This window comes from Rutilus rutilus (genome assembly GCF_951802725.1).
Source record: "Rutilus rutilus genome assembly, chromosome: 15".
Lineage (NCBI taxonomy): Eukaryota > Metazoa > Chordata > Actinopteri > Cypriniformes > Leuciscidae > Rutilus > Rutilus rutilus.
In genome coordinates, this window is record NC_140220.1 from 25,667,210 (window position 1) to 25,685,474 (window position 18,265).

The 18,265-nt window shown below is 39.6% G+C and overlaps 1 protein-coding gene across 5 annotated transcripts in view; it reads right to left on the reverse strand.

Moving 5' to 3' along the window:
* The window catches only part of cdc42bpb (CDC42 binding protein kinase beta (DMPK-like)), a gene marked incomplete at its 3' end in the record, with an annotated part of 68,301 nt that overhangs the window by 18,643 nt on the left and 31,393 nt on the right, over nt 1-18,265 (reverse strand). For all 5 annotated transcript variants that reach the window (XM_084431586.1, XM_084431588.1, XM_084431587.1 and 2 more), the window contains exons 5-17: nt 17,653-17,801; nt 12,408-12,501; nt 10,083-10,283; nt 9,438-9,686; nt 9,059-9,293; nt 8,186-8,305; nt 7,791-7,924; nt 6,168-6,410; nt 5,250-5,360; nt 4,065-4,312; nt 2,987-3,092; nt 2,785-2,909; nt 2,506-2,611 (exon numbers count right to left, since the gene is read on the reverse strand). In XM_084431586.1, the coding sequence (XP_084287712.1) occupies nt 2,506-2,611; nt 2,785-2,909; nt 2,987-3,092; nt 4,065-4,312; nt 5,250-5,360; nt 6,168-6,410; nt 7,791-7,924; nt 8,186-8,305; nt 9,059-9,293; nt 9,438-9,686; nt 10,083-10,283; nt 12,408-12,501; nt 17,653-17,801 (2,121 nt within the window). The remainder of the gene's footprint in view (nt 1-2,505; nt 2,612-2,784; nt 2,910-2,986; nt 3,093-4,064; nt 4,313-5,249; nt 5,361-6,167; nt 6,411-7,790; nt 7,925-8,185; nt 8,306-9,058; nt 9,294-9,437; nt 9,687-10,082; nt 10,284-12,407; nt 12,502-17,652; nt 17,802-18,265) is intronic.

Here is an 18,265-nt window from a genome sequence, read left to right on the forward strand (position 1 = left end):
GGGTTGTCTATAACAGCTAGGGACCATAAAATATTGTTTCTACAGTGTCAAGAAGCAGTGCAATGAAGTAGTTATTCAATATCACAAAACAAGATGCTTTTCCTACAATAGTACAATGAAAGCAGCGTGCATGGAAAAAAATGCATGCCCAACAGACTACATCACATGACATAGATACCGTAAATCCTCTCTAGCACACGAATGAAATCCCTTAAGATGCATTTTCCATAAATCTGATGGCTCACGAGGGCTTATCTTAGATCTCCAACAGTTTAATAGCTATTGATCTCAGCTGTCACCAAGGCTCCACAATTTACACGTGTTGCTACAAGACAACATTTGTCTACGTGACCTATGTAGTGACTAGACAGTCGTTTACAAAAAAAGAGACAGTGAACGGCTGCACGACAGCTGAATATTTGCAATGAAAGAAGAGGATTACATCCATTTCATTGATTAAACAGATGAAGTGACTGCGGCTCATGTGCGAGCTCCCACAGCTGATGAGAATTGAGGCAGTGAAGGGCATTCATGGGAGTGTTCCTGACCGAACTCATCAGCTTTACATTAGAGCGGCTGGTATTTTCCAGTCCGGCTCTCAAAAACGCTCACGATTAGGCATAATGCTGTGGCACTCACACTTTTGTTTAAGCTTATCAAATTAGTGACTTCTCAGCGCAACTGATTTGATGTCATACAATAGCGTGCAAGCGGAAGGTTAAGGGTATACATACTTGACCTCATGAGAACAATGGAGGCAAGCCTATCCAAAATGTTTTCCATGTTTTGTGAATTATGATCGGTAATGAGGAGAGCTGATGAAGCATTTCCATTCATCTGCCCTCTGAAACTTCAGCTGTAAATACGTTTGCTATTCATAACCCTGATAGTTTTGCAAATTAAGTAAGCAGACAGATGAATGACAGATTGATTGGCCAATAGCCAAGATAACAATCTTGTGCGCCGCCTTCTTTTTGGAGCTGCTCCACACTGATTGGAGGTTTGATGGATAAACTCACCCGCTTGGTGACCCGAGGTGCCACCATTGACCTCTGGGTTGGGATGCTTACTCCAGGGCCTTGCTGATTTAGCAATTAAAGTTTACACAAAAAAATATAATACATTCTCAACAAATCTATATATATAAAGTTTTATAATAAATATGTATTTTTAATATAATAGTGACAAATATTTAACTGTATACATTCATACATACATTCAAAAGTTTGGGGTCAGTAAATTCAGTCTCTTATGCTCACCAAAGCTGAATTTATTTGATTTAAAAAAATACAGTAATATTGTAAAATTTGTTATTCAATTTAAAATGTTCTTGTCTTTTTAAATATATTTTAAAAATGTATTTATTCCTGTGATGCAAAGCTGAATTTTCAGCATCATTACTCCAGTCTTCAGTGTCAAATAATCCTCCAGAAATCATTCTAATATGACAATTTGGTGCTCAAGAAACATTTCTTCTTATTATCAACGTAAATTTTTTTCAGGATTCTTTGATGAATAGGAAGTTCAAAAGAACAGTGTCTTTAGTAAATGTCTTTACTGTCACTTTTGATCAATTTAATGTATCCATCCATGCTGAATAAAAGATTTAATTTCTTTAAAAAATATATTACTGACCACACACTTTTGAATGGTAGTGTATTTTATATATATAATATATAAAACTGAACAGCCTATTAATTACATTCCTTAAGAGACATTTGAGCGGGTATGAAGTAATGTTGTCATATTTGAACAAGAAATGTCAATTTTGTTTACAGAAATTATATTTAAAATCAGAAAAACCACAACATGGCATTTTAATGAATTCAATCTGTGATTTTTTTTTTTTTAGCTCTATGACCCAAACACAGGAATTTTATGGCATACTTTGCATACAGCATTTGCCAAACTCTATTTGTACCATATCCTGTAGCAACCCTGTAATTAAGCCAATTAGTTCAATTTGAGAATAAGCGACGTTGACCACATCTTTGGACGATGGCTTCAACCCAAACCTTCAGGGCTGCAAATCAATAGTTCTCATCAGCAGATCCCACTGTGGCAATAACAAGAGGGGGAGGCACTCGTGTCAATGTCCTACAGTCTGTCCTTAACCTCCTTAGAAAAGGATATTAAATCAAATGTGACCTCCATCACCTACAACATGTCACTTCCCTTCAATCAATTTCCATTAGATTTGCTATTTAAAGCAAATCTAATGTTACTGTGCTACGGCTCAAAGGAGTTAGAGAGAGCTTTCCACTCACTGACAAAATTAGAAGTCTCACTCTATCATCACCGATGCCCTATATATCCCTATAAACTAAAAAATGGAGCATAACAGCAGATCAGCTGTTTAACGAAGTTCAGAGGTGAAAGCCTGATTATGCAGTTGTGGAAGTAAGGCTGGATATCGGCACTGATTCCTCAAATCAATCATCGGTTTTATCCTCAGATCACAATGTAACCTCCCCTCTATTAATTTGAACTTTTTTAACTGTTTACCAGAGTTCTGGATCCCAGACTGGAGCTTCGCAGAGACTCCAACTCTTCCGTCATCTTGGAGGCCAGAGCCTGAAGGTAGCCACGGGCATCTTTCTCATCGCTCACCCTACAAAAACACACACAGTCTCACATTCGGCCATTTGACTGCAACGTAACCAAACCAAGATTTCCATTTTAGTGCAAAGTTCACCCCAAAAATCCCATTTTAAGATTTTTTTTTTTTGCGGACTACAAATGGTTATATAGATAACACTGTATACAGATTATAGATTATCTCACCATTGGATAATCTCAGCGATCTGTGCTTCCCAGTGTGCTACACTCTCTTTCTTTGATGCTAGATCCTGGAGCTCATCCTCCAGCTGCCTGTTCTGAGCTGTCAGCTTGTCCACAAAAGTGCAGAGCTACAGGGGAGGAGATTTCACGATCAGTGTCAAGTCGTGAATATTACTCCTGATATACATGCAATACGGTGTCCTACCCTGTCTGTTTCTGCTGTGAGTTTACGGTTTTCATCACTCAGGAGGTTGCGTTCACGTTCATACTTCTCCTTCAGAGCACCCATGGACTCGTCCATCTCGGTTTGCCTGTGGACATAGAAATAGGGCTGGAATTAGTGGTCAATATGAATAGTTTTTTTTGGCTGATGATAGTGCTGCATTAAAACTAAATTGTTATATTAAAGTTTTGACCTAATTAAAAACATGAATTAAATGTAAAGTGAATGGGGAGGTGCTTAGTTCTGTCAGTAAAATATTTCAAACACACAATGATTCATAAAATGGGAGTGCAGTGTTTTTGAACATTGTTCATTTCACTGGGCAACATGTAAATGCTCCACACAAATCCCATCTCAGACTTGGTTCGATTTAAGTCAATGTTGGATGTGCTTTCAGCATGCATTGAGAAAATGAAGAGCTCCAGGTTTATATCCTGGGTGGAGTTAATAGCATTTGACCATGTGTTAAATGAGGAGAATATTATTAAAAAGCTAATGTCTACTATCCATGCAAACTCAAAATCTTTGCTTAGTTTTATGCCAAAATAAAGGCATGAGCATTCATTATGGTTGTATAACAAAAATGTATAATATATTATAATATAATTAATATAATATCATTCAAAAGTTTGTGGGCAAGTAAAAAAATATTTGTATTGATTTTTATTCAGCAAGGGTGCATTAAATTTATCAAAATTGATCAGTAAATACTTTTCAGTCATCAACGAATCCTGATGGCAAGTTACACAGATTTTACAAAAATGCTGAAAATTTAGTTGACATCACAGGAATAAATTACATTTTAAAATATATTAAAACAGAAAAGTTATTTAAAATTATTATTTTTAAAAAACGACCCTCAAAAGTTTGAACTGTAGCGTAAATTTGCAGGGTAAGTACATAAAATGTGGAGTCAACTTCAAAGTACAATGTGCATGGGTTTCTCTCAGATTTAGGCCAATGCTGATAACCTCATAAAGGTTAAATATCAGTCAGATAATCAGCCTGGCCAATATCAGTCGCTGGAATCACAACCCGGACTGTTGACAGAACAGCTTACCGTTCTCTCTTGGCCTTTTCCAGTTTGTCTTTGAGCACCAGCAGCTCTTTGTGCAGGGACAGATGTTGACCCTCAGAGTCATGAAGCTCCTTCCTCAGATTCTTCAGCTCTGTAGAGTGGCTGGCATCACGTCTCACCAGCTCCTCCTCATAGAATAACACCTTCTTATCCAGCTCTGACTTCACCTTGGTGAGCTCCTGCTGAGTCTCAGAACTGAGGCTTGAGGAACGACCTGTTCCCTGCTTCACCTGAAAAAGAATCAAACAATCTAAATCAGATGAAATCCTGAGACTTTAATCAATTCAGGACAATAATTAATAATTAATTAAAACCCTAATACCATATATAAATAGAAGCATATCAATGGAAAGCAAAGGAAGAGGAGGAGTGAGCAAGGAGGCAAAGGAGAGAGCTTGACTTTCAAGCAGATGGAAAAAACATAAAACATAGCAGGAACATCCTGCTAAAAATAACCCCACAGGATATCCTACACAAGGCAGGAGGAAAAAAGAAAGATGGGAGGCAAAGTAAGGCGATGTTTGAGGTTAACAGGGTGAAAGGCACTAGAGAGGTAGATAAAGATCAGACGAATGGAAGAGGAAAATAGTGAATCTCAGAGAAGCTGTCAAGAACATGCCATATTTTAGCCAAAAATCTGAAGAAATGAATAAGATATCATATTTTGCTGAAAATTAAGCATGCACAATATATTGGTACAATAGGCCTGTGCGCTATTAGACGATATTAAAGATCAGTATCAGTCAATATAAATCCTTTATTTTCACATTTAGATTATCTTTGCTATCATCTTACGCTCACTTCTTTAGATAAAGTAGTATAATTTATGGCAGGACTATCTGTAAACTGACCAATGGCAGACAGGGTACTGACCAATGGCACACAGTAACAGGTTCAGGAAACCTGTATCAACAAATGCATTATTTTTGCAAAACTATGCCCTGATCACAGTGATGCAGAAACTACACATTTTACTTTTAAATGAAGAAGTACATAATAAATAACATTACAATAAATAAGGTATTTTTTTAAATCACAATTTATTTTTATTTATACCATTTTAACTCTTTATTAACAGTATTTTGTTACCATGAGATTCCCCATTGAAAGATTCACAAGTTGGCTGAAGTCAGTAGAGAGGCAGTGTATGAATGAGTGCACTCTGACCTTGAGTGTCTCCAGTTCACTCTCCAGTTGTTTAGAGTAGACTTCACTGTGCTCTCTGAGCTTACGCTCCTTAGAGGCTTCGGCACGCGCATCCTCCAGCTGAGACTCCAGCTATCACACACACACACGAAAAACAATCAATAAGGAAAAAAAACAAAAAACAAGGACTCGTATAGACATTCTCATAAACCCTTCAATCTTGACCTAATTTCAACCGCACATGCCCCGTGTGAAATTCAAGCACTGAAATGTCTTTGAGGCATGTCTTTTGAGTCTTCCTTGATGTGAAGACTTCACATAAAAAAAAAAAAAACTTCTTTTTCCCCAAGACGAGTCCATCTAAAGTCTAGTGCATGGGAGAGAGAGAGAAAAGAGACAGAAAAGAAACATAAAAAAAAAAACATAAAAAAAAAGTGTATAAAAAGGGGGAGGGTCTGAATCCAGCTGCAGTCAACAGTGGGCCTGCACTGCGGTCAGTGTCGCCCATCTGGCTCGAGTTAGACACTGCGGTCCAGAGGAGGTCATGGGGTCCGTGAGGCTGGCCTGCAGGGACAGGAGGGGGCGGGAAGGGGTGTGAAGACATTCCTGCTGTCGTCTAGGGAGATCTGGGGCTGCCGAGCCTGCCTTTCTCTGGAGCGTGACTGATGAACTTCAAAAATGTGGCGCATTCCAAGGCCTTGTTTTCATCTGTGCCCTCAGTCAGCCCCGGGGTGTTAACATGATGACGATGGGTAATAAACACCCGGTGGGAGCCGGACAGCACCGGTTCGGAATCCCAGGATGACACATGCAGCGTGGATACGATTTCTTGATTGAAAGCCCCTGGCAATTCATCTCTATTTACTTTGAAAACACACCCAAAACAGTCATAACATTACAAGAGAGGGTGCATGACCCCTTTTCAATCATGCCACTCACCTCCTTGCGGGCCTTCTCGGTTTTGCGGATGTCCTGGCGCATGGACTCGATCTTCTGCATCACCACCTCCATCTCCTCCTCCTTGTCCCGCAGCTGCCGCGACAGACGCTGCTTCTGCGAGCGCAGCTCGGCCATGCGCTCGTTCACCTCGGAGAACTCCTGCATGGCCAGCTTCCTCTGCTGGTGGGCGTCCTTCAGCTCCTTGGTCTGAGACTTCAGGCGATCCAGAGACTCCACCAGTTGCTGGAAAGGGAGAGCAAGAGAAGGGATTGAGGTTGAAGATATTAAAACGTAAAACGATAGCAGGGAAACAGATGCGCGGGTACAACTGTGAGAGAGGAGCAGTGGAAGGAGAGAAAAAGAAAGAGCAGCCGCGCCTGGAGAGAAAGGACTGAAAAAGAGGCTGAGTGAGAAATAGAAATCATCAAGAGAATTGGGAGTTATGCGCTAGCTAAGAGAACGGGACACACACTCGTAAGGACGATATCAACTGGCACAAGTGAAATGAACAAACTTTACAGGAAGTATTTCGACTGAAAACAGACTCGTATGGATCTCATACAACAGCCTTGCAGAGCTTCGGCGGGTAATAGCCAATCGGGGCTCAGGGTCAACAGTCAAGTGGAAAGGCCCGACAAATGCGATTAGCTAAAAATGTGATGCACAGTGAGAGAATTTTGACCTGCCTTATGTGAGGGGGTGATGACATTAATCTTGATGAACGAGCCCAGTGTTTATGAACTTCCTGATTGAATAAGGCTGAAGAGGACATGTTATCTTCAGCACGAGGACAGGAGAGAGGAGGAAGAACCATTCTATGGCCGTTTTGTAAAAAAAATGATTTAAATTTAAAGTATATGAAAACACTCATTCTGAAGGTGTTCATAGGATTTTAACACCTCAGTATCACTGTACAGCAGGATTGAGAACTGAGAATCTGTTCTTCTGAACAGCTGTATTTAAAAAAGAAAAAAATACATTTTTGTGAACCAAAACTATACAGAATGACCAGTGTAGTCAAAATGATTCTCGAGCATAAATCAAACACACAAAGTTACTTAGTCATCCTGGAACTGAAGTAGTGGCAGATCTTTTCTTTCGTATTGTGATGTACATCCGAGTGTAATAGATTATAAAAAAAGAATGTACTAGGGTGGGACAAATAAGATCAATAAATATGGATTTTAAAAATAGATACAGTGAATCTCTTTAATCTCATGCAGACTTTAAGGCATGTAAGACTTTAATCAGTGTATTTACTGGCTGGTTGTTTATTTGACAAAATATAGTTAACAATAAATAAATAAATAAATAAATAAATATTCACTGCATCTCATCACCTGCCAATGAAATTGCATTATTTACCCAAAAATTTCTTCCTCGAAGTACAAAAATAACTGTTAAATGGAAAAGCTTTAGGGAACTAGAATCGTAAAGAGGAAGCAGAAATGTTACATTTCTTTTTGATTACCATCTTCCCATCCAGAAAGGAACTTGATCTAATGTTTAGGGGGCTGAATTTCTGGGCATAATTTCTCTTACAATGAGAAAGTAGTTCTTGCACACAGTAATACCTACACTCATACATTTTGGCGGGTAATTAAACTCTCTAGTCAATCATACCTTATGGATATCCTCTTTCTCCAGCTTGAGGGCTTTGACTTGCTTGTCCAGGGCCTTTAACTTGGAGGAGGAACTTTCAAAGTCCTGTCGAAGAGTCACTGCCTCCTCAAGTTGGTGCTCCAGCCTATCAGAGTCTGAGGCGGGACAAGTCAGAGTTAGATGGATGTGATTAATTAGCTGACACAAAATGAACAGCCAAATAATCAAATTATGATAAGTGGAGACAGCAATGACTCATAATCGTAATAATATTCTTATCGAAGCACTTTTCTATGAGTGACCATAGTTAATCTATAACGTAGGCGTGCGTTTAGTGCTTTGACATGACTCATAAGTTAACTTACTAGACTTTATCATATCATATATCCACTGACAATGATTGAGAGACCCATTACCTGCCAGTTTCTTTTTGAGCCGATCGATTTCCTCATTAAGTTTTTTAATCTCTTTATCACGACCTAATGTGCCGGCCCCACGCCCAGAGCCATGGAGGGACTGAACAGCCTGAGTGGATTCTAGGAAATCACATGTGGAACAATCAATCATTATATACTCAGAATACAATTTACTGATGCATTTACAAAAATGAAACAGAACTGCTGAAACTACTAGATGTTATTACAAGGGCTTAAGGTCATAATTCACCCAACAATGAAAAAAATAATAATTATCATAATTTTCCAAACACTTAAGACTTCCAATCATCTTCAAAACACAAATGAAGATACTTAAATGAAATCTGAGAGATTCCTGTCGCTCCATTGAAAGTCCAATTCACCAAAACACTGACGCTTCAAGAAGTTCGTTAAGACATTGTAAAAGAATTGAGCGGTGTTCTGAAGAGAAATAATCACTTTATAAAAGGAACAGATTTATTTTAGTCTTTTATTAACATATAAACACTGATCAATGCACATACATACAGCAAATCGAATATGGTAAATGGAAGCTTAAACGTACTTGCATGATAAACCTCAGTGGTTCTCACACGTCAAGCAAGCACGTTTGAGAAACCACTCAATTCAAATTACTGTTACTATGTCTATATTAACTTTTTAAACCATCAATGTTTTGTTGGCATTTCCTTTCAATGGAGGGACAGAAATCTCTCTCAGGTAAAAATATCTTCATTTGTGTTTTAAAGATAAACAAATGTCTTTTGGGTTTAGAATGATGTGATGGTGAGTAATTGATAACAGAATTTTCATTTTTGGGTGAACAAACCTTTTAAGTGAATGCTTTCTTTAGATATCAGGCTTATTCATTACCCTGCAGTTTACGGTTGAGCTCCTGTTTCTCCTGCTCCAGGCAGCGAATCCTCTTTTCAAAGGCTTCCACCTGCAGACCCCCATCCGGGAGATCCTCCCCGGCGCCTCCATCCACCAGCGAAATCCTCCTCACACTGCCACGGTCCGAGAAACAGCTCTCTGTGGTGTAGGTGAAGCCCACGAAGGGTAAGTGCTGCCCGGTGAAACCCGTGTGAGATACTGGGGGTGCAATGTCCTGCAAGGTGGAAAGGAAAGTAGTCAAAGGTCAAATACGAACAAGCGAGCAAGAGTATAATCAAGGCTTCAGGTTGTTCTTGATGTAGCATGTAACAAAATAACTTTTCCTTCAACGATAAAAGCCTTTCAGAGTTAAACCAACCGGGTTTTTCAGGACATCATCGTCTACATCAAAGTTGGAGGTGTCTGAGGGAGAGCTGACGTCAGGGATGTACGGTGCCTCCGTGTTACGGATGTTCTCCCAGTCGATGCCGGAAAAGAAGGGATGCTTCTTGAACTCCTCGATGCCTTGCTGACCCAGCCGACGCTCTCTACTGCAGATCAACCGCTGGATCAGGTCTTTAGCCTCCTCGGACACATCCGTGATGTGGGACGGGAACTGGAAACGCTCCTAAATAGTGCAAATTAGACCAGTTTACATTCGACATCAATTTTTCCACATTTTCCACTTTGGTTAAGGAACCAAAACATAGACCAATGAAAAGAAAAATACTATTCTGAGTAGTGGTTTAGGGGTGACCAGATGTCCCGATAAAATTAGCACAGTCCTGATTTTATGAGCCATTTCACATGTCCCAACGGAGTTACAGGCGGGATGTTATTCGTCATGATAATTACCTTGAGCTTTATTTTTTTTATTGGCTATAAATACATTTTTAACTGTGTTTCATGCTTTTTCTATCATGAGAAAACCCCAAGATGCAAATGTGTGACTGTATATGGGTCAGTGGTGGTGAACATGTAAACTGGACAAATACCAAAAATACACAATGATGAAGCATCTCACCTCGTGGTTCATGATCTTCCCGTAGGTCTCCACCAAGGATTCGGCGTAGAAGGGCGTCTCGCCATAGAGCATCTCATACATACAGACGCCTAGAGACCACCAGTCACACTCCGGCCCGTATTTCCCCATGCCATCCTCCATGGCCTGCAGGATCTCTGGAGAGATGTAGTCTGGTGTGCCCACAGCCACTGACGACTGGACCTGCACAGGGGATGACAGGAAGCAAAATCACAAACGAGACTGGATAGGTCTTCATTTGCAATTAAATGCGACTAGAGCAGGGGACACTACCGTTCAAAAGATTGGTGTCAGTAAGATTTGGTTTTTGAAAAAAAGATGCATTAAAATGATAATGTTAATAATGAAGATTTCTATTTCAAATAAACATTTTATCAGGATTCTTTGATGAATTCAAAAGACTGAGTATCGTGGTTTCTACAAAAATCTTAAGCATAACTGTTTTCAACACTGACAATGTTTCTGAGCAGCAAATCAGCATATTACATTTTAACATATTAAAATAGAAAAGGTATTTTTACAGTATTTCACAGTATTACTACTTTTACTGTATTTTTTAATAAATAAACACAGCCTTGGTGAGCATAATAAACTAATGAGACTTTTGAATGCTAGTGTACTCAAATGAGTTAGACACATTAACTTTGAAAATTGCACAATAACAATACTATAAAGAACAAATCTAGACACATCAAATTCACCATGCCAAGTCTTGCTCAATCTCACTCATAAAACATGTAAGCACTCAAAACACGTCTTGACTTTTACGGTTATTTTTGTAATATTTAATTGCTGAGAAGACAAAGACTGTCAGCTGATGATAACACTGCAACATATTGAGAGAATTCTATTGCCTTTAAGCAATATATAACGATCCCAATCCCCTATTTAGGGAAATTATTAAATTGGTTTGCTCTGCTTATTTGTAGGCCTGCACAATTGGGGTAAACATGTTGTGATTATATACCAATACCAATATGACTAATAATTATTATTACTATTATTATAATATAATTTAATAACCATTTTATAATGTGTATTTTTAAATCTTTAGGTTTCAGTGCTATAGAGAAACAATGGAAGATCCAAAGCTCTCATTGGTTTTATGGTGTTTATGCTACAAAAATGGTAAAATTATGTGCCTGGGTACTTGTAATGGGATGGGCATGGGTATGGGTATTCATGAATCGAATTACCGTACTGTGCGCGCGTTTCAAAAGTGTGATATAATATAAAAAAGTGTGTTATATCATCAATGATGTGGGCGCAGTAACCTGGTTCCCTAAGGATTCAACCCCAATCCCAATGAAGGCAAAAACATTAATTTTCTGGTTGTCATACTCATTAAGTTACAATTAAAGTTAGTGAGTCCATGCGTACAAACCTAAATAGCTAACTGTTCTCACGTCATGTACAGTGTAGGTCAAAAACACCCGATGGCTCAAAAACAGCCATCTGCGATCGTGCTGACCGTAACATGAGGCTACTCGCGCTTGCATGGTGATCTGTAAACCCCTCGCCCATTTCTAAACCCATTTCTACCATATTTATTTTAAAATATTTTATATATCCCTCCATGGTATATTTAAGTCCCAATTGAATGCTCCTCGACGAGAGGTGGTCCTTCTGTGTCCAAAATGTATCAAAAACATCTTGGGACAAGGTTTTCATTCTGACAGCTGTCATTGTAAGATAATTAGCAACTCCGTTTGTTTGTCCGAGATAGCAACAGTAACTAAGGGGGGGTTGTGGGGGGGCTTACCGATAGGTCAATTGCAATTGCAGCCTTTGTGATTTGATAATTGCACTAAATATCACGATTTGGGTTTATTTTTCGATTAATAGTGCAGCCCTACAATCTCTACTCAATATCTAAATGAAAGAGTAACATCCACAAATATACAGGGATCTGCTCAGTTGGTGGAACACAGCACATGTACAGCTGAAAAACTAAAGCCCTGTTCTGCCCTTCCACATGCTGCTGGCACAAAGGACACACACACACACACACACACACACACAAGTAGATAAAAGCAGTTTTGGCCTTGGTCTTGTTATCAGTGCACTATGGTGACTCATCAGTCTGTGAGCCAGAAGGGTGGGCAGTGACGGGCCTTTCTAATTAGCCCTCCCCTTCAAGGCCAGAAGGGCCAAAAGCAGCTCTATTAATGTCAGAAGCAGAGAGAGGAGAGGGTAGGGGCAGTGCTTTCACCAAACAGATGGAGACCACCCTGCAAGGATGACAAACAGGCTCTGGTTTTAGACTGACACTGGAGTTCAAAGATGGGACTTTCATCACATACTGACCGTGCCATCTTGCATCATCTTCAGACAGGAGCCGAAGTCAGCGAGACGGATGTGACCGTTCATGTCCAGTAGCACGTTATCTGGTTTTATGTCCCTGTGGGAACAGAAAACACAACACATAATTCAAGAAAAGCTTTAAAAAGCAGCGGTTCTCAACCAGTTTAGCTTTACATCAAGTGATGACCCAACTCTGCACCAAAATGTTTAGCTCACAAAAATGTCATTAAAGATCGGTAATTAGAATTATTTATTAGAATTAATATAATTAAATGAACTGCATGAGCCCACTAATATGTAAAAGTACTAACATGACACGGACTGAAAATAAATCAATCTACAATTTTGGTTTCTAAAATGTCTCTTGAATTTCAGTGGTTTCATGCTCTCAGTAATTACACAAACACAGTGGGGTCAGCACAAACTGTGTTCATCCTCATTGCATCTTAACTTGTATTTAATAAAGTCTGGGTTGCATAATTTTTCTTTTAAACCATTAACCACAGATTTGTTTTTGAGGATGAGAGGATATCACGCAACCTGTCCAGGTCGATATTTGCCTTATTTGTCTAGATTGGCAGATGAATCCGCTCCAAAATAATGGTTCATTCATAGTCTCATTTGTTAACATGGGTTAAAGGTATTGCAGAGGATTTTCTTTTTCCGGGTGGATCATCAAGACTATTGGTCCTCCTAGTTGTGAATCATTCTGGTGATATGTTTACGTAAGGCTGTCGTACGTGCTCGTCTCTAGGTAGTTTTCGCTTTCTGCGCATGCGCATTTCCGTATGTGTGTGGTGAGCTACGGTTTCAGCCATTCATTGAAGCTCGCCCGTTCTCACCGGGTTTTTTCAAAATGTCTGAGGGTCGCAAGAGAAAAATTGTCTACAAATTGTATGACAAGAAGAGAAAGGCCTCTGAAGAAAGAAACAAGACCAGAGTGTTTTTGGGAGAATATTTCACACGCTGGCGTGCGCTAAAAGCACAGGTTGGGCTTCCCACTGATGCCTCAGTCGCGAAGTTTCTACTCGACAGGTAAAGGAAAGGTTTGCAGCCGAGTGTGAAGCGGCTGGGATGAAAATCAGCACCTCCAAATCCGAGGCCATGGTTCTCAGTCGGAAAAGGGTGGTTTGCCCGGTTCAGGTTGGTGGAGAGCTCCTGCCTCAAGTGGAGGAGTTCAAGTATCTTGGGGTCTTGTTCACGAGTGAGGGAAGGATGGAACGGGAGATTGACAGGCGGATCGGTGCAGCTTCTGCAGTAATGCGGTCCCTGTACCGGTCTGTCGTGGTGAAGAAGGAGCTGAGCCACAAGGCGAAGCTCTCGATTTACCAGTCAATCTACGTTCCTACTCTCACCTATGGTCATGAGCTGTGGGTCATGACCGAAAGGACAAGATCCCGGATACAAGCGGCCGAAATGAGCTTTCTCCGCAGGGTGGCTGGGCGATCCCTTAGAGATAGGGTGAGAAGCTCGGTCACTCGGGAGGAGCTCAGAGTAGAGCCGCTGCTCCTCCACATCGAGAGGGGTCAGTTGAGGTGGCTCGGGCATCTTTTCCGGATGCCTCCTGGACGCCTTCCCGGGAAGGCGTTCCGGGCATGTCCCACCGGGAGGAGACCCCGGGGAAGACCTAGGACACGCTGGAGAGACTGTGTCTCCCGGCTGGCCTGGGAACGCCTCGGTGTCCCCCCGGAAGAGCTGGAGGAAGTGTCTAGGGAGAGGGAAGTCTGGGCATCCCTGCTTAGACTGCTGCCCCCGCGACCCGGCCCCGGATAAGCGGTAGAAGATGGATGGAGGTAAAGGAAAGTAGGCTTGTATGAGCCATGCCAACAGCAACTTGTAAACAGAGCGTGCACGAGGAGAACTAGGCTCGTGCAAACGTTTAATAGGCGTTACCTTTCGGGAGTAGGTAGAGTGTTGTGCATGTGCATGAAGGCGGTTCTTTTCTAAAATTCGTGAAAATCCTCCGCTATACCTTTAACTACATAAACTATTGGTTAAACTAACAATGATCAATACTTCTATGGCTACAGCATTTATTAATTTTAATTATTTAATGATAATTATTTTCTAATACATTTAAAATAAATTTAAGTTCTGTTAACATTACTTAATGTACTGTAAACTGATATGAATGAACAATGAACAATTGTATTTTAACTGACATTAACAAAAACTAATAAATGAGATATATATATATATATATATATATATATATATATATATACACATATATTATAAATAAATAACATACAGTCGTCGTCAAAAGTTTACACACACCTTGCAGTTAATTGTTAATGTTAAAATGTTAATTATTTCAACAAAATAAGAGGGATCATACAAAAATGCATGTTTTTTTTTTTTTTAGTACTGTCATGAAGAATATATTTTACATACAAAGTGTTAACATAGTCCACAAGACAAAATAAAAGTTGAATTTATAAAAACTACCCCATTCAAATGTTTACATAGCCTACACTTGAATCTTAATACTGTGTGTCGTTACCTGGATGATCCACGGCTGGTTTTTTTGTGATGGTTGTTCATGAGTCCCTTATTTATCCTGAGCACTAGTTTATCTTTTCACACTGAGGACAACTGAGGGACTTATACGCAACTATTACAAAAGGTGAAAACATTCACTGATGCTCCAAACGGAAACAATGCATTTAGAATTCAAATTTTTTTAATTTGAAAATCAGGGTAAATTGTACTTATTTTGTCTTCTGGGAAACATGCAAGTATCTTCTGTAGCTTCTGAAGGGCAATCAACATGTGATCAACTGCAAAATTCAAATCTGCATTTACGCTTTGGCTGATGCTCAGCGCTCGTGATCAGTGTTCTAAAGCATATGTTTTTGATTGGTGAGACAGTCCAAAATTGTACAAAATACAAATTTCTAGCCCTCTGTTAAAATGACAGAACGCAGCATACGCTAGGTAATGGAGGACGCCAGGTTTGAAGGACTTCGTTCAAAGAACAGCCTCTGATTCACAAAATGTGCTGTCAAACGCCTTGTGGTGTCAGTGCTTAGAAGCTTTAAATTTGTTTGTTTCTATAAGCTACAAAATACGCGGAAGACCGAATCAATGTAGGACTTAGGCTTAACACCCTATTCTCAATGTTCTGGAATAGCGACAGTAAAAGCGTTAATAATGCTATTGCTTCAATAATTCAAAAGTATAATCAGATATGATGGCATTGGTGTAATTATTACACTGAAAGCTTAAATAAAGTTTTATTATAAATATTAATAGTTATTTTTATTTGGGGGTTGGTTTTTTTCCATTTCTGCTGAAAATAACATGGAGCTTGATTGGATGCACATTCATGTCTACAACAAAAGGTGTTATATATGGTAGGTTGCATATTATTTGCATTCAGAATTCAGAACAGACCTGCCACAACCCACCAGTTGAGAACCACAAACATGGCATTTTGTGCCGTTCATCACACAGCTGACGCAGCCCTGCACTGTGAGGTGTTATTACACCAGTGGGCAACCCACCCTGACAGCAGCTCTCCAGGGTGGCTGTTTCTCCATGCCCAGCCATGCCCTGCTCTCCATGTAAACAGCCTGCCTTTGTTCAACATCCCCCTTTCACACACACTCAGTCCCTGTCTATCGACGACTGGGCCACACACACAGTGCCCTCTGATTCACAGCCCTGGCACCATGGCGAGCACAGCGGGTACAGAGTAAACATGGTGTCAAAACTCATCGCGCACACACAAACCACACCATTCACAACCTCACTGGGTGTCAGTATAAGCAAGAAGGGTTGTACCGTGGAGACACATGTATACAAGCACTTTTATTTTCATTTCGTCAGTCGCTTTGGTCTGGCAGGGTGGTTACTATCGGTGAGAATAACGGGATGAGTTTAAAAGGCTGCTGTGACTGCTGTGATGGGCTGATCCATCAATATAAATAAAAATCAAATAAAGTCATAATTTACTCATGTCATTACAAACCTGTATGACTTTCTTTTGTGAAACACAAAAGGAGATGTTTTGAAGAATGTTCACGCAGTTCTTTTCCATACAATGAAAATGGAATGGAGCTGTTACCCAAAAATAACAAAAACAAAAAAAACACACCATAGAAGTAGTTTGGATGACTTCCACTATAATCCAAGTCTCCTGAAGCAATATGATAGTTTTGTGTGTTAGTTATTTACTAAACATATTGGTTGACAGCAGTACTCCCCATTCATATCAATTGTAGGGAAAAGAGCAGAGTGAACATTCTGCTAGGGCCGCATGATTTGGGGGAAAACCTAATAAGATTGTTCTAATAAAAATGCAATTCCAATTTAAAATGTGATAATAAATGTTAAAATAAACCTCTAGGCTTGCTGTGCTTGTTTGTTGGGCTTTTGTGTTTGTTGTAATTTTGTGATTACACATCAATATGAGAATAAAATATATTTATATGACTACAAATAATAATAATAATAATAATAATAATAATAATAAAAATAATAATGGTTGCTACTGTCACTTTTGTGGGTCAGTCATATGGGTTTGTAAAATCACATGAGGGTGAGTAAACTACCCCTTTAACGTCGCTACTGTTTCAGAGGAGAAGCCCTCGTAAGCTTCCATAGGAGGAAGGAAGAGGGGGCTCAGCTGGACCGGATGGCAGCCCAGGACAAGCAGCCAGGAAGAGGCCCCTGAACCTGAACAGATCTGCAGCCCAGAACACCACAGTCTACTGCGGTCATTTCATTAAATGTTTCATTTGGGAGTGGACATGTGGGTGGGGTGCTGTTGATCTCCAGTGTGCCCATCACTCAAACAAAGGCAATAACCACTCTGTCTTGATTGTGAGTACATGTTCAAACAAAAGTGCAGATCTTGATTGAAATGTTGTTTTGGTTTGAAAAGCTTTTAGGGGCTGGTAAATATAATTTATAGAACAAATCAAAACCATGCTGAAAAGACCAGCACAAATGCCCAGGTATTGTTTTATCATAGCTAAAACAGCAGAACACTGTGCTAGCAACGCCTAGGTCATGAGTTTGATTAATGCAATGTAAGTCTCTTTGGATAAAAGCGTTAAAATGCATACATGTATATGTCCAGGCTGGTTTATGCTGGTTTTGTGCCAGTCTACCAGCATGGTCTTTGTGGTAAACTGGTTGACTAAGTCTTACTGGTAAAATCCAAGTAAGAATCCAGTCTGGGTCTAATTCTCATTTGTTCTTTAATTCCCTCTTTACACACACAAACACACAGTCATGTCACCTGTGTACATAGCGTTGCTGATGGATGGAGTGGATGGCGAGCACCATCTCCGCCACGTAGAACTTGGACATGTCCTCTGGGAGTCGGTCTTCAAATTTACTAAGCAAAGTCAGCAGGTCCCCGCCCACATAATAATCCATCACCAAGTACTGTAGGAGGAGACATTATCATCTCTTATCACACAACACCATTTAATTACACAAACACTGACTCAGCACTTCATAATATCAACCAAAAGACATCAATGAGTAGCATTATTAGTAGGATATATTTATCACACAAGCACACAAGTCGTAACATGCAGAACTCTGGATCAGTGTGTTTGAGGATTGCACTTTTGCTGAACTGAGGATTGCATCAGAGGTTGAGTTACAAATAATCATCAGTCACTCTGATAAACTTGACATTTTAATCGTGGTCAATTATTTTCCATAATTTCCTTGACAATTATTTAAATATCACAAAATTATATATTAATTACATTATATAAGCCATTTTATTTATGAATGTAATTAAAGTAATTAAATAATTCTATTAATAAAAAGACTTTATTTCATAGCCTACATGCTTACAGGTTTTCTCTGGATAGCTTATCTTTTAATTACACCCAGAA